The sequence below is a fragment of the Dipodomys spectabilis genome, unplaced genomic scaffold (assembly GCF_019054845.1).
Source record: "Dipodomys spectabilis isolate Male_0828 unplaced genomic scaffold, ASM1905484v1 ptg000289l, whole genome shotgun sequence".
Classification (NCBI taxonomy): domain Eukaryota; kingdom Metazoa; phylum Chordata; class Mammalia; order Rodentia; family Heteromyidae; genus Dipodomys; species Dipodomys spectabilis.
The window spans coordinates 924,378-946,028 of record NW_024870966.1 but is presented as its reverse complement, the minus strand read 5'-3'; the positions used below and the strand labels follow the sequence as shown (position 1 = coordinate 946,028).

The window sequence follows — 21,651 nt, the reverse complement described above, 5'->3', positions numbered from 1 at the left end:
ATGTTAGTTCATCTTTAAAAGTCTTATAGAATTCTGTAGTGAATCCATCCAGGCCTGGGCTTTTCCTGTTGAAAGCCTCCTGATTGCTTCTTCAGTTTCACTGCATAGTTATTGGCCTGTTTAACTGGTTTATTATATCTTCTTGATTGAGTTTAGACAGTTTGTGTGTCTTTAGAAATTTGTCAATTTCTGTTATGTTTTCCTTCTTTTTTGTAGTCCTTTATAATTGTTTGGATTTCTTGAACATTGTAATGTCTATGGCATCTCTGATTTTATTGACTTGAATCTCATTTCTTCTTCATCAATCTCGCAAGTGGTCTGTCAATTTTATTATTTTGTCTTAGAAAACTAGCCTTTTGTTTCATTGATTTTATGTATAGCTTTTTAAAAATTTCATTAATTTCTGTCCTAATCTTTGCTAACTCTGTCCATCTAGTATTGAGTTTGGTTTGTTCCTGTTTTTGTTTGTTTGTCTGTTTGTTTTAGCAGTTTTAGTTGCTTCATGAAGTTTTTTTACTTGGACTGTTTGATGTATACGCGTAGAGCTATAAACCTTTCTCTCAGCACTGCTTTTATTGTATCCCAAAGGTGATGTTTTCATTTTTATTGAATTGTAAAAATTTCCTAATTTTCTTATTTCTTCTGTGACCGAGGTGTTATTCAGTAGTGTGTTATTCAATCTCCATGTGTTTCTGCAGTATGTTTTTGTTGTTGAGAACTAGTTTGATTCTACTGTGGTCAGATAGGATGCAAGGAGTTATCTCAGTCCTCTTGTATTTGATTTAGGTTCTTTGTGTGTCCTATGATATGATTAATTTTGGAGAATGTGCCGTGGGCTGCTGAGAAGAAGGGTGGAATACTGTAGATCAGGTAAGTCCATTTGGGTTATGGTGTCATTTAATTCAGAGGCTTCTTTGCTTATCTTTTGTTTGGTTGACTGGTCCTTTGCTCAGTGTGAAGTATTAAAATCTCCTGCTATTATTGTGTTGGGGTCTATCGTGTTCTGTAAGTCCAAAAGTGTTTCTTTAACATATTTAGGTGCTCCATTGTTTAGTCTATAAATATTGGCCAGCGTGATTTCCTTTTCATGGATCATTCTCTTTAATTCTTTTTTTTTTTGGGTCCAGTTGTGGGGCTTGAACTCTGGGCCTGGGCGCTGTCCCTCAGCTTTTCAGCTCAAGGCTAGCGCTCTACCATTTGAGCCACCTTCCCAGCCCCAGATCATTCTCTTTATTAATATGTAATAACCTTCTTTTTCTCTTCATACTGATTTTAATGAAAAATCTATTTTATTAAGTACCAATATGACTGCCTTCTTGCATTATATATTTGTATGAAAGATCTTTTCCAATCCTTTCATTCAGAATTTGTTTTTATCATTGGCTGTGAGATGGGTCTCTTGGAAACAGCAAATGGATGGATCTTGTTTTTTGATCTAGTCTGTTGCTCTACTTCTTTTGATTAGGGAATTGAGTTATTACAGGAATTTGTGTCATGTTTCCTGCCATCTTCTTGTTTTCCTGTATTTTGCTTCTTTCCTGTGTTTAACTAGACTAGTCTTAAGAGTGATTTTTGTCCAATGCGTTCCCTTGGTTTTGATTTTTTTCTTCAGATTTTGTGCTTCCCTTTAGTATTCTTTGTGTAATGCTGGTTTAGTGTTCATGAATTCCTTTAATTTTTATTTGTCATGGAAGGTTTTAGTTTTCACCCTCAAATGTAAATAATAGCTTTGTTGAGTACACCAGTTTGAGTTGGCAGTTGTTGATCTTCAGGACTTGAATTATACCATTCCAGGCTCTCTTTGCCTTGAGAGTTTGTGTGAGAGATCTGCAGTGATTCTGATCTTCTTTCTGTTGTAATATAGCTTCTTCTTTGATTTTGCTACATTTAAAATTAATTCCTTTTCTTTTCTTTTTTTTTTTTGGTCAGTCGTGGGGTCTGAATGCTGGGCCTAGGCGATGCTCAAGGCTATTACTCTACCACTTGAGCCACAGTGCCACTTCCAGCTTTTTTTCTGCTTATGTGGTGCTGAGGAATCAAACCCAGGGCCTCATGCATGCAAGGCAAGCAATCTACCACTGAGCCACCTTTCCAGCCCTAATTACTTGTTTTTAAGTCCAGTGTTTTCACTATGATGTGTTTAGAAGTGTTTGTTCATATCTACTGGGAGTTCTGTATGCATCTGTCTGGTGGGTGAGATCTCGGTGAAGATTGGGGAAGTTTTCTGTTATTTTCATTGAATAGGTTTTCAGTATCTTTAGTTTTGAATTCTTACCTCTTATTGATCCTAACTGTGGAAATTCAATCTTTCAGCCAAGTGCCAATTCTTGGATTTCCCTTTGTTATGTTCTGAGTGTTTTTTCCATGCTCTTCACTTCTTTTGGTCTGGTCCCCTGTTTTATCCTCAACTCTTTATACTGTTTTCCAGTTCATTTATTCTGCTGCCTGGGCATTCCAGCTGTGGTTTGCAATAGAGAAATTGAACCTTTTATGTTTCCACGTTCTTTGTTGAGGTCAGTTTTGATGGTGTTATTTCATCTTTACTATTTTTCTGTATGTTCTTTGTCATTTCCTCCTTGCATTCCTCTGTTTTTGGATATCCCTTTTTATTTCATCAGCCAGTTCTCTCATCATTTCTTTGATGGTTCTTTTGTCCTTCATTTCTTCTCCACGTTCACTAGGGTCCTTCCCTGGATTGTTGCTGGCTTTGGGACTTGGTTTGTTGTCTTGGATGTTAGGAAATTTGTAATCTCTTGTTGTGATTTATACATTTGGCTTCAGGTTGTGGTAAGGGTGGTGGGTGAAGTGGGGTTCTCTGGATATGGCTCTGTGGTGGGCAGGGTGGTCTGGCCTAGGTTTAGGCTCGGTGGTGTGTTCCCATTATGTGGTACACAACAGTCTAGTGTCTAGGCCCAGTCTGTGTCTGGGGTAGGTAGATTCCTGCTAGTCATAGTGGGGGCTCGGTCTGGCCCGAGGCCTGGACTGGTGTCTACATTAGAGGAGCTGGGAGCAGTGTTCCAGCACTTGGATCTTCTTTGAGCCCTGTGGGGGCCGGAGAGGGAATGCAGGTTCCCACTGTGTGCTTTAATGTTAGGTTGTCTCTGCCTGGGTCCTGGATTGGGACAAATGTGGGCCTTGGAGGGGGTTCCCACAGGGCAGCGCTAGAGACTACCCCCACTTGTATCCTAGGCTGGCACCTTCTTGGTCCTGGACTGGTGTCTACTTCTCATGGAATGAGGGGCGATAGCCTTGTACTGGTGAGGTTCTTGCCCTGGGTTGGCTTGCTGGCACCCAGAGGGTTGCCTACACTTGGCCCTGGGCTAGCTCGCAATGGGTGGACAGACCACACTGCCCCCCAGGCTGGTAAGCTTTCCTCAGTTGGCAGGTGCTTGATCTGGTCTGGGGTGGGGGCTGGGGATTCAGACCTCTGGGGTGGGTGGATGTGAGCTTCGGAAGGAATGGGCTCCCACAAATTGTCCCACTGTCTTTTAGTAGATCAGGTTTTTCATTTTGTCGGTCGTGGGGCTTGAACTCTGGGCCTGGATGCTGTCCCTGAGCTCTTCCGCTCAAGGTGCCACTTCGTTTTCTGGTGATTAATTAGAGCTAAGAGTCTCATGGACTTTCCTTCCTTTGAACTGTGATTCTCAGCTCTCAGCCTCCTGAGTAGCTAGGATTACAGGCTTGAGCCACTGGTGCCCTAGATCGGGTTTTTCTGCAGTGGTTGCAGAGCCCAACCAGTGTGAGTCCTTGTAGTCTTCCCACTGGAAGCGGACTGCAGGGGTGGGTGAGGGGGAGAGGGGGGCAATGAGGGAGGGCTCTGGCCTCCTTGCCCTCTTTAAGTGTGATGTCCCTTCTTGGGCAGAAGGGTGGTCTGAGCCAAGCACTGTGGGTCACCACCAGTGCTGGTCTACTGCGGGAGGGGTCCCCAGCAGGTAAAGTTGATGGCCTTGGTTCTGGGCTGACTGGGGGTGTTGTGAAAGCCTTCTGCATATGGATGCCGTGGTCTTGTGTTGCTGCTGTGTGCTGCTGTGTGCGCTGGTTAGGTGCTGGTGCAGCCATGGGACCTCTCGAGGCTTAGCCACACTGCAGGTGCCAGATGGGGGGCAGGGGGAAGATACTTTGCAGTTTTCCATCCTTGTGTGTTAGGTATAAGTTCCTCTTCATTCCTGTGATTCTCTGTTCATATTTTTCTTGTTGTTGATCTCTTAGGGTGAAGTGTGTTAGGACCCTAAATCTCTGATTAGAGAGAGTTAGGGTTGATTCCCTATTGCTTTACCACCATTTGACCAGACACCCTGCCCTTTAAAAAAATTACATCATATGTCACTGATGAAGCTGTCAAAGCCATTATGATATTTATTATAGGGCCAATCCTAGATCTCTAATGAAAATCAGTGCTATTTACTTGTTTTAAACTGCAACAGGATGCTGTAGACCATATGTGGTCATTCTATGAACTGTTAGGCACTAGGCAAAAATTTGTTCATCTGCCTTTGTGGCATATCTTGGCAGGGAAAATTGGACTTCTATAGTTCTTCCTATGTTGTTGAACATTGACTTAACCTCTGCAGATAGGTAGGTTAGGCAGTAGGTGTGTTGATTAGGTTACCTGAGTGGCATTTTATTTAAGTGATAATTTATTTAGTGTACATCAAGGTGGTATTTTGGCATCTGATAATGAATGAGACAGAAGGTTAGCAATATAGAATGGTGGTACATGATTAGATGCTATAATAAAGTATGTATATATTTAGTCACAATCTTGATAGCATATCCTTATGAATTGGAAGAAAAGTTTCCCAGGATGGTGGGATTTGGGGAAGAATAGTCTACAGTTGTGCTTGCTAGGTTTTACCATGTGTGCCCCTCCTCCTGTGTGTGTGTGTGTGTATGTGTGTGCGTGCACGCGTGCGCTCGCACGCCACGCTGTCCCTGAGCTTTTTTGCTTAAGGCTGATGTTCCCCCACTTGAGTTACAACTCCACTATTAGCTTTTTAGTGTGATCACAAACTTTTCCTGCCTGCCCTGGCTTTGAAAAGGATTTCTTAGATCTCTTCAATACTGTTACAGATGTGAGCCACTGCCTTCCAGCTTCCTCTAGTCCTCTTTGATTTCAGTTATTGTTCAGATAACTAGGGCGGATCTTGAACTGTGATCCTCCTGTCTTCCCTTCAGTCTAGCTGGAATTATAGGCATGTACAACCATGCCTAGATAGTGCCTGGGAGCTTATAAAGTGATAACTCCGTTGACTTAGAACTTGCGTGGTACAATTCACTGAATGGAGAAGTCAAATGCTATTTTAATTCTCTTTCTTTGCCTTGAGAAAGCTTCTGGGATACTTTCTTATATTAATGTGTTAGCATTCCCCTTTCTTTGCAATTTCTCTGTTATTCCTCTTTTCTTGAATTATTGGTAGTCAATCATACATTGAATTTCCTGTTTAGATAAGCTAAGTCTGTTAACTGTATTTTGCTATATTCTATTTCTCTTAATTTTCTGGAGAGTTTCTTGGTGTGTCCTTCATTTTTCTATTGCGTTTTTAACATTGGCTATATTTTTAATTTTTAGAGCACTTGGATTGCTTTTCTCAAGACTGTTTTTCAATCTGGATGGTAATAGTTTTTTCAATTCTCTTGAAGCTGCTATTCTCTTACCTTTGTTTTTAGCTCATCAATTTTTGTTTGTTTTGATTTTCACTGAGATTTTTTGCAAATTTTGGTAATCCTTAGCTGTGGTAGTCATATTTAAAATGGAAAAGACAATTTGGTAGTTCTGTTTATAGGAGCCTTTGTCAAATTTTAAGTTATTGGGCCTCAGTTTAAACTAATTGGATGCAGAGTGGCTATTTTCTTGAGGAACTGCCAAATGTAGTGTGTGAATATCTTCTCTGGGACTGTTCTGTGTCTGTAGAGAAGGCTTTTTCATTAAGAAAAGGTAGGGGTGGGTAAATGGAGCAGGAAACAAGTGTATTTCTCTTAGTCAGTGGCACTAAATTAAAGAGAAGGAGCCAGGGTAGTTAGGCATTTATGATACTGACTTTTAACTTTTGTTTAATATATGAGTCCTGAGCTTTTTCTAGGACTCTTAAGTCCTGAAAATTTGTCTTTGTGTTTGTCCAGGGACGTAATCTTTTGCAACTAGTCTCCACCCTCTTCCCCCCATTTCTAGCTCTCTACCTGTAACTCACATGTTCGTTCTATCCTCAATTCTTAAACTTCTCCAGGTCTTGTAGGGCAGGATTAATTTCCTGATTGTTGGGATGCATTTCAGCATCTGCATTTCACTACTGCTACTACAGAGTTCAAATGTCCTTGGGCTTACTGCCAAGGAGAGACCAATCTATTTAAATCTTGGAAGACAGTGAAGATTTTGTTTCTTTGTTTTATTTGCTGGTCTAGGGCTTGAAATCGGCCTGAGAGCCTCTCTGTGCTCAATGATAGCACTCTATCACTTGAGCTGCAGTGCCATTTCTGGTTTTTTCTGTTTATGTGGTATTGAGGAATTGGACCCAGGGCTTCATGTATGCTAGGCAAGCACTCTACCACTAAGCCACATTTCCAGCCCCCAGTGAAGAAATTTTAAACTATTGTAGGTCTGTAATTAGGATAGTTTATATAAGTATAATCTCAGTTGAGCAAATACTTTCTATTTTGAATTTTGGATTTTGTGAGAGTTTGGATTTGGTGGAATTAGTACCATAACTCATGTCTTGATTCCTCTCATATTCCAGATGAGATCTCTCACTTGTAGTTGTAGAATGGTGTTGTGCAGTAACTTTATAAGGAAATAGAAATGTCAGTTGTGCTAGTAGCCACCACACTAGAATTTGTTTTTTTCTTTTCTTTTTTCTCTACCACTTGAGCCACAGCACCACTTCCTAGAATTTTTTTTTTTTAAGATAGTACTGATGGAAGAAACTTCCTTTTTCTGTTGTATTTCCTCAAGTTACAACTTTTATAAAGTTTTTGGACACTTCATGTGAAGTAAGACAAAGTAGCCTGTGTAGCTTCTGATGGTTGGTATGTTACAACTTTATCTGGCCCAAGGTGTTTTTTTGGGGGATGGGTAGCAGCATAGAACCCTTAAAGAATATATTACTGATAGCTGGGCGCTGGTGGCTCATGCCTGTAATCCTAGCTACTCAGGAGGCTGAGATATGAGGATAGTGGTTCAAAGCCAGCTCGGGCAGGAAAGTCCATGAGACTCTTATCTCCAATAAACCATCAGAAAACTGGAAGTGGCACTGTAGCTCAAGCGGTAGAGCACTTGCCTTGAGCTCAAGAGCTGAGGGACAGTACCCAAGCCCAGAGTTCAAGCCCCATGACTGACCAAAAAAAAAAAAAAAAGTATGTTACTGAGGCTAGATGCTGGTGGCTTTCACCTACAATCAGAGCTACTCAGGAGGCTGAGATCTGAGGATGACAGTTTAAAGCCAGCCACTGCAGACAAATTTGAGAGACCATTATTTCTAACTAACCAGCAAAAGCTAGAAGTGGAGGTATGGCTAAAGTGGTAATGTGCTAGCCATGAATGCTTGTTTAGCCATAAAGCTAAACAAGAGCCACAGGGCCAAAGTTCAAGTCCCAATACCTCAGGGAAAAAGTGTTACTGAGGACTTAAATTAAAACAGAACATCGATGGTTATGTGTTTGAATGTAAATTCATGTTTACCTTCATGTACTCTTAGGAAGGATAACTTCCTAATATGCACAGAGACATTTTCAATGTCCATAGTGCTTACATTGAATTCTGAAAACCAGGAAACTTCAAACTTAGAAACTTCCCCCAGACACCATTTAAAAGAATTTAGTTTACTGTAGAAAGTTACTTCTTTAGAACTTAACCTTAACTTCTCTCTTCTGGCAAATAGAAACAAACCTGAGTAGGAGGTATAGCTTTTGTTTTTTCTCCTCATAAAGCAGAGTATTTAATGTATTTGCTTATTACTTTTTAATACTTTTTAAACTGATTTAACTTAGTTGTTCCTAAAAGAGCAACTCAGTACCATTGTTGACTTCATAGCAAGTTATTTTTCTTTTGAAAAAACAGCTGGGATTTTCTTTTTAAAACACTGATGATCCTTCTTACCTCCCACCTAGTTCTGATTCTGAGTATCCTCCTCCACTTCCAAGGGCTTCCTCCCTCCCATTCCTAAGGTTTTGTTCTTGGCCTTCAGCTCCTCTTTGTCTAATACTTGAGAGTGTAGTCATCCCTTGTGCTAGAAGGAGCAGGACATTCTGCCCAGTGCTGATGTTTTGTATAACATAGATTAACTACATTGTTACTGATAGAAGAACAGGAATACTGATAGCAACCTAAATTCCTCCTTTAGAAAACACACATTAGGTAGGCTTAGGTAATTTTGCTCTTTTCTCCTAGTTCCTTCTTGACTAATTGGTTGTAATTACAGTTAATCCACACAGTTATATCTCAGATATAATTTAGCCTGTTAAACTTGGATTATTTTATAATTGACGTGATCATAGTGCTAATGCTTTTTTATTTTTATTTTTTGCTAGTGTGAGAGTTTGAGTTCAGGCCCTTGCCACTCAGGCTCAGTTGGTGCTCTACTACTTGACGCATACCTCTAGCTAACTTTCTGCTGGTTATTTTGAATATAGAGTCTCTTGAACTTTACCACCCAGGCTGGCATTGAATCACAGTCTTCTGGGAACTAGAATTACAGGCCTGAGCCACAGGTACCCAGCTAGGGAGTCAGTTCCAAGTAAGGGGTTCTTGAGGATACATAGTAAAATGTGAATCCTCGATATAAAAATAATTCCTAGATATAATCTTAACATTTTCTTATATTTACTCCTTTATTTGACTCTCCACGTTGTTGATGACAGAGAACCCCTTACTAGCAATTGTAATAAGATGGATATAGTTGCCTTGCTGTCCACACAGTAGCATTAGGCAGTGGCTTTCAAACTCAGCAGCCTTGAGGATCACTGGAGGTGGGTATGTTAAACAGATTCCAAGGTCCCACCCATCTACCCACCCATCACAGATGGTTCCCAACCAGTCTATTTGGGTTGGGTTCTGACAGTTTGCATTTGCAATAATTTTGAAGATGCTCTCTGGCTGTCAGTTTTACAGCCACTGATAGAAGGTAATGATTAGTTTGTGCAGTAGACCAAAGTAGTGCCTGCTGTGTAGACCTTGCATTTGAGTTTGTAGTATTCTCCCACCTCCCTTTCTTTCCTCCCTACCCTCCCTTTCTCCCTCCCTCCTTCCTGAAATGATTTTGCTAGGTTATCTAGACTGGTCTCCTCACTTCTGGGCTCAGGTCTTAGTCTCCCAAGGTAGCTGGGACTACAGACATGTGATATTGTGTCCAGCTTCAATAGTGCCTGGTCTTTCTAAAATAGCTTAAAAAGTAGTTCTTTATTTTCAATTGGAAAATTTAACCTAGATAACAATTAGTAATTTAGTAGTGAGTTCATTTGTTTAGATACCATTCTTTATTTGCTTCTATTTAATGATACTGCATTAAAAGTTCCACAAAAGAATTGTAAAAGGTAGACTGCTTTAACTTTCTAGAAATCTGTATTTAACCACATGTAATGTCTATTGAAAAAGAGACTGATGTTATATACCAGTGTATTGGTGGTAGAATTATGAATGAATTTTACATTTTCTACTTGCAGCCTTTCTCTTAAACTGTCAGCCTATACCATCCCATGTCCCATGTAGCCTTTATAAGTTGGTAATCTATTTCCTATACATTGCATGAATTTTGGTTACTGTTTCTTGTGGTCAGTTTGAACCTTTGAATGGTCAGAGAGTTAAAGTGATTTCATTTCTGTAGCAAAAGGCTATAATTCAGAATTACCACCCCTCCACACACACTCATTTGTTAAAATTGCTAGTAAACTGAACAGACTACTAATTTTTTTAACCAGGGATTGGATTGGGATAAGGAAATAACACTGAAAAAATTTCCTGGGCTGGGAAGGTGGCTCAGTGGTAGAGCGCTTGCCTTGCATGCCTGAGTCCCTGGGTTTGATTCCTCAGCACCACATAAGCAAAAAGAAAAAGCCGGAAATGGCGCTGTGGCTCAAGTGGTAGAGCGCTAGCCTTGAGCTGAAGAGCTGAGGGACAGCGCCCAGGCCCAGAGTTCAGGCCCCATGACCGGACCCCCTCCCCCCAAAAAAAAAAAAAAATTCCTGGCTTGTCATTGTAAGTGTGGGCTGCAGGCAATGTGAAGAGACTTTGCACCAACTCTTGATTGTTCCTCAGGCTGTCTCTGGCTTTGTAGATGCTTGTCTGAGCTCTGTTCTCTTATTCTGTGGTGGGATTGGCCAGTCTTCTAAGAAGAGGTAACAGTTTTTAAAAATCTTTCTGATTACATAAGAGAAGGTAGTATTTCACAAGCTTGTAACACTTTTTATAACATTTGCCAATCTCCCTTTTTAACAGGGCAAGTAAATTTCAGGCTCAAGATATTTAGCAGGCAGCAGAATTTTTCTTTTTTTCTCTCTCTCTCAAGGCTAGCCACAGCTCTGCTTCTGGCTTTTGGGTGGTTAATTGGAGATAAGAGTCTCATGGAATTTCCTCCCTGGGCTGGCTTCTAACAGAAATTCTCAGATCTCAGGATTCCAGGTTTGAGCCATCAGCACCAGCTATATTTTTTTAGTCATTTTTTCACACACAAATAGTTTCAAGCATAAGGGAGTGGCCCTTGGAAGCACCTGTAGAGAAGTTGGGGAAATGAGACAGAAGGAAAGGAAGCAGATGAGTTATTACCACAGTAGAAATTTGGGAAACTGGGGCTTCAATGTAGCATATGTGCCTCTCACTGACAGCAGCGGAAGCTACTGGGGTAATCACCCTGATTCTGCAGTAGTCATGGTTGCAGGCAGCTCTGGGAGTGCCTACGACTCTCTATCCTGAAGAAAAGGCATATAGTTGTAGATATTGATGGGGTGAGTGGGTTGGGACACCAACAATATTTGCTATGTCCTTAGACCAGTATAGTAATTGTATTGTAGTAATTGTTAGCTCCTGTTTCTAGGGTGTTTTTTTTTTTTTTTTTAATCATCTGGGAATACAGCCAATCCCATCTTTTGTTGTTCAGGTAAAACGATTTTGGAGTCATTGACCCACTTCTCATATATCTGATCCATCCCATTAGTCAATCTTACTTGGTTCTACCTTAATACATTCAGAATCGGACTTCCCCCTATCCTCAAGGCTCCCCCTGCCCCAGTACACCAGTATACCTCCCGTAACTCACAGCCTTCTAGTTAGTTTGCTCTCAACACTGTTCTTGTGTCACTACTGTGTTTCAAACTCTCCAAGGGCCCATCTCACAGTTAACAGCACCTTTAGAGCAGCATAAAGCAGGCCTCATAGGCCCCATGTGCTCTTGTCTTCCTTGTGTGTGTGGAAATGGTTTGCACATAGTATGCATGTACATGTTGAATTCTTTATGTATTTAGCTTTCTATCCAGTCAAAACATTCTTCTTATTTTATATATTGTAGATTCTGTGATTTGTTTTAAAAGTAGATACCCTTGTCATAGTTTGCATCCCATCTTTTCCACGATAGCCTTGTTAATTTTAACTTGATATACTGTAAATTCACTTTATTATGTACAGTTCCATTGTTTTTCATAAATGTGTACAATGGCATATCCACTATCCCAGTCCCACAAAAAGCATCTCATTGCCCTAAACATCCCCATATTAGCTCTTAAATTTCATCTTAACTAACCAACCAAACAAAAATTTATCCATTTTTTTGCTAGACTAAAGTTGGAACCTGGGCCTTCTTTTTGCTAGATTAGCTCTCTCTACCGTCAAGTTACATCACCAGCCTTAGCATAAGGCTGTATTTAAGATTATGCCATGTTTTGTGAATCTTTAAATCATTCCTCTTATGCCCTTTATTTTACCATAAGGGTGATGTACAGAGAAGTTACAGTTATGTAAGTAAGGTGGTAATGAGTAAATTTCTTGTTCAATATTGTTACCCCCTCCCTCATTTTTCCCACTTTCCTTCCCCAACTCCCCACTCCCCTCACATGCCCTTTAAAATTAAGTAAAGATGAAAATGCGTTGATTTCAACAAAATACTGAATAAAAACAGTAGATGGTATACTCTGAAAAATACCTGGAATTTCAATGACTATGTTTAGAAGTTAATAGTGACAATACTCAGGCAAATACCTTTTCCTGGTACTTCTGCTAGTGGTTAGCCATGTATTCTGGAGGAAGCCACTTTACTCCTCCCCCTCCCCTTCTGGTAGCATAAACATTATTATTATTATTATTTAGTAGTTGTTAGCTCCTGTCTCCATGGTAAAGATATTGTTTGGGCAACTTTCCTCCCCCCCCCCATTCTCTTTTGTTTGTTTGTTTCTTTTAATGATACTGGGGTTTAAACTTAGAGCCTTATGCTTGCCAGGCAAATTCTTTTACTTTTTGCCCAGGGACATGCCTGGGTGCGGTTTGACTATATTAGGTTTCTCTCGGTATCTAGGATAACAGGTGCATACCACCATGTCCAGCTCTCCATTGAGGAGGAGGCTTGGAAACTTATCTTCCTAGGCTGGCCTCAAACCTTGTCTTCCATGTCTAAGCCTCCCAAGTAGGATTATAGGCATGCTCTTCCAGCCTTCCCTCCCCACCCCCCACCTTTTTTTTTTTTTTAAAGAAAACAGTACTTCATTGTTGTGAAGTAACTGTCACCCTAGATTTCAAAGTTGTAGGGAAACTTTAAATAATTATAAGATGCATAGTGAAAGAATGAACCTGTCAGTAGGAAAGATCCAGGCCATTGGCTTGTTTTGGGTTAGAATAATCTAATTCCAGATAGAGCCTGAGTTAGAGCTGTGGTGGTGTAGTGGTGATATCCAAGAGCTTGGCAGGTTTTCTGGAAACCTGTTTTGAGACTATAGCCACCTAGACTTTAGTCCTTATAGTCCTGTCATTAGGTAGATTTTCCCAGGAATGTTTCCAGGGTTGACTGTTGCTGTCCATAGTTTCCTAGAACCTTTTTGTGGTGTGTTGGTAGGCCATTTTGCCACATTACTGACACTGTATTGAGGGTCATGTCATGTTTGAGAATAACTCTGCTAGTGAGCAAAGCTTATAAAAAAACTGGAAAGGATGGGCTGGGAAGGTGGCTCAGTGGTAGAGCGCTTGCCTTGCAAGCCAGAGGCCCTGGGTTCGATTCTTCAGCACTACATAAGCAAAAAGATAAAAGCCGGAAGTGGCACTATGGCTCAAGTGGTAGAGCACTAGCCTTGAGCTGAAGAGCTGAGGGACAGCGCCCAGGCCCAGAGTTCAGGGCCCACGACCGGACCCCCCCAAAAAAAAAAAAACTGGAAAGGAAACCAATGATATTTGCTTGTTTTGTTATTCTTAAAGATGGACAGTCTCATGATAGTTTCTGTTAAATTCATGATTAGCATCACTGACCAGGATCTCTCTTTGCCCCTCCCCTTAATTACAATGGGATAAGAAATGGAAGGAAGAATTTGGCTGAGAGTACACAGTTGCTATGAGTTGCATTTACTATACATGTGGCACATAGTAACATTCACTTTACTTTTTACTTGTAGTAATGAATGTTATAACTATTGAAGATTATAAGAGCACATACTGGCCAAAATTGGACGGTGCCATAGATCAGCTTTTAACCCAGAGTCCTGGTGACTATATCCCCATATCCTATGAACAGATATACAGGTAAGTCAAGATTTAATTTGCCTGAGTTTGAAATGACATACTGAGGTTTAGGTCAGTTTGAGTTATGACAGTGTGCATACATGTATGTAAAATATGAAATTCTAGGTATGTCTTTGGATTCAAAAGTGGTTTTCAAATCAAGAGAGGGAAAATTGGGTCCCTAAAAGATTTCCATGTCAGCTTGCCACTATGAGTAGCACAGAAACTGCTCTGGGCTGTGAAAAAAAGCAAGAATGATGGACGTATGTCATGTAAAACTAGGATTTGTAGTCCCACAAGAAGGCCTTGGTTTAATCCTTTCATATTTGACACAATTCAAACTTATTTCCCAGCTTCTGGTAAATGGAAGCAACAAATTAGGAACTAGGTTGGGATATGAGATGAACACAGTGACAGGAGGAAGAAGTAGCAGCTTTGTCCATACAGCTGATATACAGAGATGGTATTGTAAACATTTTTGTGAATTAGAAACTTTTTCTTTACTGATTATCACACACTTCCTTATTTTGGCATTTATGAAACAAAGGTTTATAAGGAGTTGTCATATTCAGACCCCAGACCTCAATAATAGATTGTCTAGATTAATAGATTTTTATTTATTTTATTTTTATTGTAAAGATGCTATTTTATTTATTAATAGATTTTCTAGTGCTGACCAAATGTATACTGTACTGCTGAGATTATTTGTAGCTAGTGGTGATACTTTTCCTGTCTGAACACTGACTAGGGGAGGGGAGATTTTTATTAGAAGTTTTGGTTCGTCCTTTGCGTTAATGATGAATTATTTGATCAGTGATTGAAAGTATGCTTTAGCTTTACACCGAACTAAGTGCTTCTTTAACTTGGTTTTTCTTTCTTTTTGCAGTTGTGTGTATAAGTGTGTATGCCAGCAGCACTCAGAACAGATGTATAGTGACCTGATTAAGAAGATAACTAATCACTTAGAGAGAGTTTCAAAGGAGCTGCAGGTAAACAACCAATTGTATTGATTTTTGTCTCTTTAGGTTTCTCCATGTGGTTGGAATTTGGTTGTTTAATATACGTTTGGAATCCTGTTCATTTGATTATGATACAAAGTTATGAATATTTTCTAGATGAATATTGATCAAATTATCTGATTTTGTTAGTTTGAAATTTGACATAAACTATGAAAAATTTAATTGAATATATTTTATATCTCAGCTAATTTACTACCTTGTCAACATTTATTTAAAACCCTATGTTTTTCTGTTACCCTAAATACTCATTTTGTAATACAAAAACAGATACACAATGTACTTTAGTTTTGTATTATTTAGTTTTGTATTGTCATCTCTAAAGAGCAGTTTGTCCACTAGTTTCTAACATTTCCCAGTATGCGTATTAGAAGTCAACAGTTAAATCTGGGCAAATGGTAGGAAATCCTCCGCTTAAGGGGGAATTTGGTTACTGGTTCCCAGCTCTCCCTTACAGGCCTGCCTCAGTGAAGTAACCAGTGCCTAGATGTCAGATACTAGCTTTATGCCAGGGCTAGATGTCAATTGAGTTCTGGTGTCAGAAAACTCACCCAGAAAGAGATGACCAGGGCTACCATTCTGGAATAACCACACTTCCTAGAAAGTGCTGAGGCATGCCTTATGCTTGGACCTTGCTCCTCATTTGCCTTGTGGCTTGAGATGTCTTATTCTTGTTCATACCAGATAGTTGTTGCACTAAGTAGCTTTTTAAAACAATTAATTTAACCAGAGTTAAATTTTATCAGTATATATTTACCTTTCCTTTTTTTTTTTTTTGTCGGTCGTGGGGCTTGAACTCTGGGCCTGGGCGCTGTCCCTCAGCTCTTCAGCTCAAGGCGAGCGCTCTACCACTTGAGCTACAGCGTCACTTCCGGTTTTCTGGTGGTTTATTGGAGATAGGAGTCTCACGGTCTCTCCTGCCCAGGCTGGCTTTGAACCACAATCCTCAGATCTCAGCCTCCTGAGTAGCTAGGATTACAGGCGTGAGCCACCAGCTCCCGGCACTATATATTTACCTTTTCTATTGTTAGGACAAATTGTTTTCTTTGTCTTTTTGCTTTTAAACACAAAACACTGATTTAAAACACTGATTTAGTGCTTGGGCACTAAATATACGTTGTAGATAAAATCCAAGAACCATGCCTTGTAGCTTTTAGTGATTTCCCCCCCCTAATTCTTTATGTGTGTGTGTATGTCTGTGTGTGTGTCTGTGTGTACATGTGTGTACGTATGTACGCACACATGACAGTACTAAAGCTTGAAGCCAGAGCCTCCTGCTCTCATTTAGCTATTTCTCTCAAGGCTGGCACCCTACCACTTGAGTCACACCTTCACTCCTGGCCTTTTGCTGGTTAAAGAGTCTCTTGTGTTTGCTGAGACTGGCTTTGGACTGTGAGTCTTAGATCTCAAGTCTCCTGAGGAGCTAGGATTATAGGTATGAGCCAACCAGCTCCCAACTTTTTAATTTTCAACTCCATTCTTTCCCTGAATTTTCACCGGAGTACAACTTATTGCCAAATCCCATTTACTTCCTGCCCCTCTCTAGCCCTTCTGTACACTCACCAGTTCCCTGATTTCTGTCCCACTATCTCTCACATATCATTTCTTAAATCCTCATCTCCCTGGGTTGCTCTACTTACTTTACTGTTGTGTCTTTGATTGGTGGGTATTTAGGTTGCTTTTTTTAATTTTTAATTTTAATTTGTCAAGGTGATATACATAGGGTTACAGTTACATGAGTAAGGTAGTGAGTACATTTCTTGTAGAACTTGTTACCTCCTCCCTCATTTTTCTCCCATTTTCCTTACCCACCAATCCCTCCCCCAGGTTGTACAGATCATTTCCAACATATTGTTGTGTATCACTGTTGTATCACTTTGTCCTTTATCTCATTTAGATTGCTTTTAATCTTTGTTACTTATAATACCGCAGTGAATCATCAGTCTTGTAAGTAATGTCTTGCAATTCAATTTGGCTGTGCCAAATTACAAGCCAGGTGAAATAAATTTTACTGGAATGATTCTTTACAGGAATGATTCTTGATAAAATTAAAGCTAGATTAAGAAGAGTGTCTCAGGGCTGGGAAGGTAGCTCAGTGGTAGAGTGCTTGCCTTGCATGCATGAGACCTTGGGTTCGATTCCTCAGCACCACATAAGCAGAAAAATCTGGAAGTGGCGCTGTGGCTCAAGTGCTGGGTCCTAGCCTTGAGCTGAAGAGCTGAGGGACAGCACCCAGGCCTAGAGTTCAGGCCCCACAACCAGCAAAAAACAAAAAACAGTGTCTCTTTTAATGTTAGTATGTCAAAAACTATCAGTAATTGTAAAGAATGTATAAAGATAGATATAAAACCAGAGACTTTTATTTATTTTTTATTTTTTTATTTTTGGTCGGTTGTGGGGCTTGAACTCTGGGCTTGGGTGCTATCCCTTTGCTCTTCAGCTCAAGGCGAGCGTTGTACTGCTTGAGCCACAGCACCATTTCCAGTTTTCTAGTGGCTAATTGGAGATAAGAGTCTCATGGACTTTTCTGCCCTGGCTGGCTTTGAACCATGATCCTCAGATCTCAGCCTCCTGAGTAGCTAGGATTACAGGCATGAGTCACTGGTACCCGGTGAAAGTTTATTTTTATAGTCAGTACATGTCCCACTTTGAGTTTAGCACTATGGTCCTATAAAAAACAATAACTATCTTGTTTCTTTAAAAAAAATGCCTTGCTTCAGAATGATCTCTATTTCTGTCTTGATTGCTTGCTTTTTTCTTTTTTTTTCCTGTGATTCTCAGAGCTGAACTCAGACCCTTTATGCTTTAGGCAAGTACTCTGCTACTGAACTACAACTTCCTCAGCCCTAGTTTTTGTTTTTTTTTTTTTTGTTTGTTTGTTGAGACAGGATCTCAAGACTAGCCTTGAACTTTTGAATCTCCTGTTTCTACCTTCTAAATGGTGGGATTACAGGTGTGTATCATTTCTTTTTTCTTTTTGGGGGGGGGGGGGTCCAGTCATGGGGCTTGTATTCTGGGCCTGGGCGCTGTCCCTCAGCTCTTCAGCTCAAGGCTAGTGCTCTACCACTTGAGCCACAGCGCCATTTCCGGCTTTTTTCTTTTTGCTTATGTGGTGCTGAGGAATCGAACCCAGGGCCTCAGTCATGCATGGCAAGCGCTCTACCACTGAGCCACCTTCCCAGCCCAAGGTGTGTATCATTTCAACCAGCTTCAAATGGTTATATTTTAGAAGAGTGCTATTTAATAATAGCTATAAACTTTACAGTGAAGAGTGACAAAATAATTAAGAGCGAAGGAATCTATTGTCTCAGCTTTGCCATTCCGCAGTTATATGCCTCTTGACTAAATATTTTGACATCACTTTTTAGAGTTGTACAACATTCTCATGGATTGGCTTTCCTGTAATATCTGTGAGCTGGGTGGCTGGCTCACACTTGTAATCTAGCTACACAGGAGGCTGAGATCTGAGGATTGAGGTTTGAAGAAGTCAACCCATTCAGGAAACACGAGGGGACTCTTATTTCTTTTTTTTTTTTCAGCTTAAAAATGAGTGGTTTATTTTTTTTAAATCTGTCTTCCAGAAGATAAAATACTTATAAAATATAATCCTGAAAGTGCTGCTTCTTTTTTTTTAATTTAATTTAATTTTATTTGTGAACATACTGTACAGAGGAGTTACAGTTACATGGGCAGGATAATGCGTACATTTCTTACCAAGCATTGCAGCCTCCTCCTTTGTTTACCCTTCACATCCCTTCCCAGCCTCCCCCCTCCCCCCCTAATCCCAATCCTTCCCCCCCCCCCCCCCCCCCCCCCCCCCCCGGGGACTCTTATTTCTAGTTAAGCAGCAAAAAAGCTAGAAATGGAGCTATGGCTCAAGTGGTAGAGTGCTAGTCTTGAGCAGAAAAGCTCAGGGACAGTGTCCAGGCCCTGCATTCAAACATCAGTATGCGTGCACATGCGCATGCGTAAAATATATGTGATTCTTTTACATCAAGTTTTTTCTTTCTTCCCTCTTCTTCTTCCTGCTTGGCAAAAACCTCTTCCTTCTTTCTCTCTTAGTATTAAACCTATGTCCACCTGTGGAAAGCTTTCCTGGAACTTCTGTACTCTCTTCATGATAGAACAGAATGAAACAGAACAAACTGTTGGCATTCTTTTGTTTATGGATCCATAGTCTCTTGGCAGTAACACCTATTAAGGCAATAGTTGTGTTAACTGTTTTTGTGTTAATATCTTCACTGGACCTCCTTTGAGGACTGTGACTTGTCTTTTTATTCTAAATGTCTTATGCATCTGTAACTGAGTGAATGCCGAGTTATCTTGAGTGAATGCTCAGCAGCTAAATCTGTACCATTGAAAGAGTAGCATCAGTGGCATCGTATGACTGCTTTATTTTTTAAATGCTTAGGCATTTTGTTTGTGTAATCTTTACTTTGTAGAGTTCTCAAGGAAGTTGTCATGGAGGACAGAACAAGAGTATATGCTAACTCGTGAGCCAGAATAGAGCATTTGAACGGAGCATTTTGTTTGCATCCTGATTTTTCATAATACATTTTTTGAAATTATCTTTAGTTGTATTAAATGGTTATCATTTAACATGTTAGTTTATGTGTACTGCATCTTGATTAATATCACCCTTTTCATCATTCTTCCCTATACCAACCCTACCTTGCCCCTCAGTTTTTGTAGTTTCATAGGATATGCATTGAATGTTATGACTGCATTCTTCCTCCCTCTTTCCTCTCTTTGTAGAAATTTTTGACCCAAAATATCAGCTTGGGTTAAGTTTCATTTGGCAGATAATCAGAGATTATGTGCTGGACTTGATAAATCAATGAGATGGATCTACAGGGCATCAGCTTCTATCAAGGGCATCTTAAGATAGCTCGTAGCTTGTGTAGTTTGTCATATCCTGTTGGAAACTTTGAAAAGTACTGTATGAAATAATGTTCTGTATTCCCCAGTGTTTTTCAGAATTGCCTTTTACTGTTTAATTATTTTCACTTATTGAACCTAAATATTTTTATATAAAAGCACAATCTTGTATAGCTTTAAAAAAGCATTTTTTTTCATTTTGGAAACAATTTTCTACCCCTTTTATAACTTTTTGTTGTTGTTTTTGAATTAGCAAAACTACCTAATAACTAGCTAAACCCACTCGATCATATTTTACTGAGTGCCTGCCTATCAGTACTCTTTTATTCCCTGATGAATTATGTAAAATTGTGATGGTATATTTTGCCTTTATTTTAAAATACACCCTCCTCAACATCTCTCCTTTTTTTTTTTTTTTTTTTTTTGGTCGGTCGTGGGGCTTGAACTCTGGGCTTGGGCGCTGTCCCTGTGCTCTTCAGCTCAAGGCGAGCGCTCTACTGCTTGAACCACAGCGCCACTTCCCGTTTTCTGGTGGTTTATTGGAGATAAGAGTCTCATGGACTTTCCTGCCTGGCCTGGCTTTGAACCGAGATCCTCAGATCTCAGCCTCCTGAGTAGCTAGGATTACAGGTGTGAGCCACCGGCACCCAGCTTTTGATGTTTTATTATACAAATGGAGTAGTTAACTTTACCAATTGGTTTACCAATTTAGTACATAATATTTGATTAGTTTTGGAAAGTTCTGTTGAGGTTGTTCAGTATTAGACCAGGACCTCCACTTGCCTATTGAACTTGTTTTACTTCTAATAGATACCTCATATTTGTGACTAAATCTAAATTCTTCTTCACCCAAATCAGTTACTTTTCAGACTTGAGGGTTCATATTCCTCTCTGATTCCTTTGTTATTATTATTATTTTTTTGGGTCCAGTCGTGGGGCCTAAACTCTGGGCTTGGGAGCTGTACCTCAGCTCTTCAGCTCAAGGCTAGCACTCTACCACTTGAGCCACAGTGCCACTTCCGGCTTTTTTCTTTTTGTTTATGTGGTGCTGAGGAATCGAACCCAGGGCCTCATGTATGCAAGGCAAGCGCTCTACCACTGAGCCACCTTCCCAGCCCTCCTTTGTTATTTTTGACTACTTGTTTGCAGGTGATTGAGAGAGGTGGTATGATACTGTTCTGCTTCATGTTCCAAGTGAGAAAGATGATGTGATACTATACTGCCTCTCACACCTCTTTTATTGCTATTACCATCCTTTTCTTTGTCTTTACTGGCTGATGTTGCATTAATGCAGTATTCTCTTAATTGCTTGCCTCTTTAGTCTCTTCCTTTGGGCAAATGGCCTCCTAAAATACCTAATTTTATGGGCATATAATCTTGTTCAGAATCCTACAGTCTCCCTATTATACATCTGAATTAATCACAGTTGATTTCTTGGTTGTCTTCTCTCAGGATCCTAATTTATTCTGGAAGAGGAGGAGATTAATAGACAAGTTTATTAGAGCTTTGATACAGTAGTTGAGGGTACAGGGATTAACATTGAAAGCAAAGTCCATCCAACAGAAGGACTGTATTCCAAGACTAGTAAGAATAGAAGGGCTTGCCTTCTTGGTAACAAAAGCTATATTCTGCTTTGATTAAATTGGTCTAGATTTGCTAGCATGTCTGCTTACTTACCTGACTGAATTTTTTTCTGAAGAAAGATAATATCCTGGGTATGTAATTATTGTATTTTTTTCATAAACTCTCTGGCACTGAATCAGAAATAACTAACCATAGTAGGATATTTAGATGATCATAAAGTCAGAAGAAATGGTAAAATACAGTTTTAGACAAGGATTGAGAAAATTCATCATCTTAAAAAAATATCAACTTAAAAAATATTCTTTAAGTAGATATTTCTAGGTGAAAACTGACATTCAGGAAGAAATGAAGAACAACAAAACAGCGTGAGTATAGATCATTAATGGTAATTTCTTAGGAGGTATAAAAATATATAATCGGGGTTGGGAAGGTGGCTCAGTGGTAGAGTGCTTGCCTTACTTGCATGAAGCCCTGGGTTCGATTCCTCAGCATCAC

General features: G+C 39.9%; 1 protein-coding gene across 1 annotated transcript in view; it reads left to right on the top strand.

Annotated features, from left to right (window-relative positions):
• Nucleotides 1-21,651, top strand: part of Cacul1 (CDK2 associated cullin domain 1) — a 71,699-nt gene that overhangs the window by 13,319 nt on the left and 36,729 nt on the right. The window contains exons 2-3 of the mRNA XM_042701347.1: nt 13,573-13,699; nt 14,565-14,667. Of these exons, the coding sequence (XP_042557281.1) occupies nt 13,573-13,699; nt 14,565-14,667 (230 nt within the window). The remainder of the gene's footprint in view (nt 1-13,572; nt 13,700-14,564; nt 14,668-21,651) is intronic.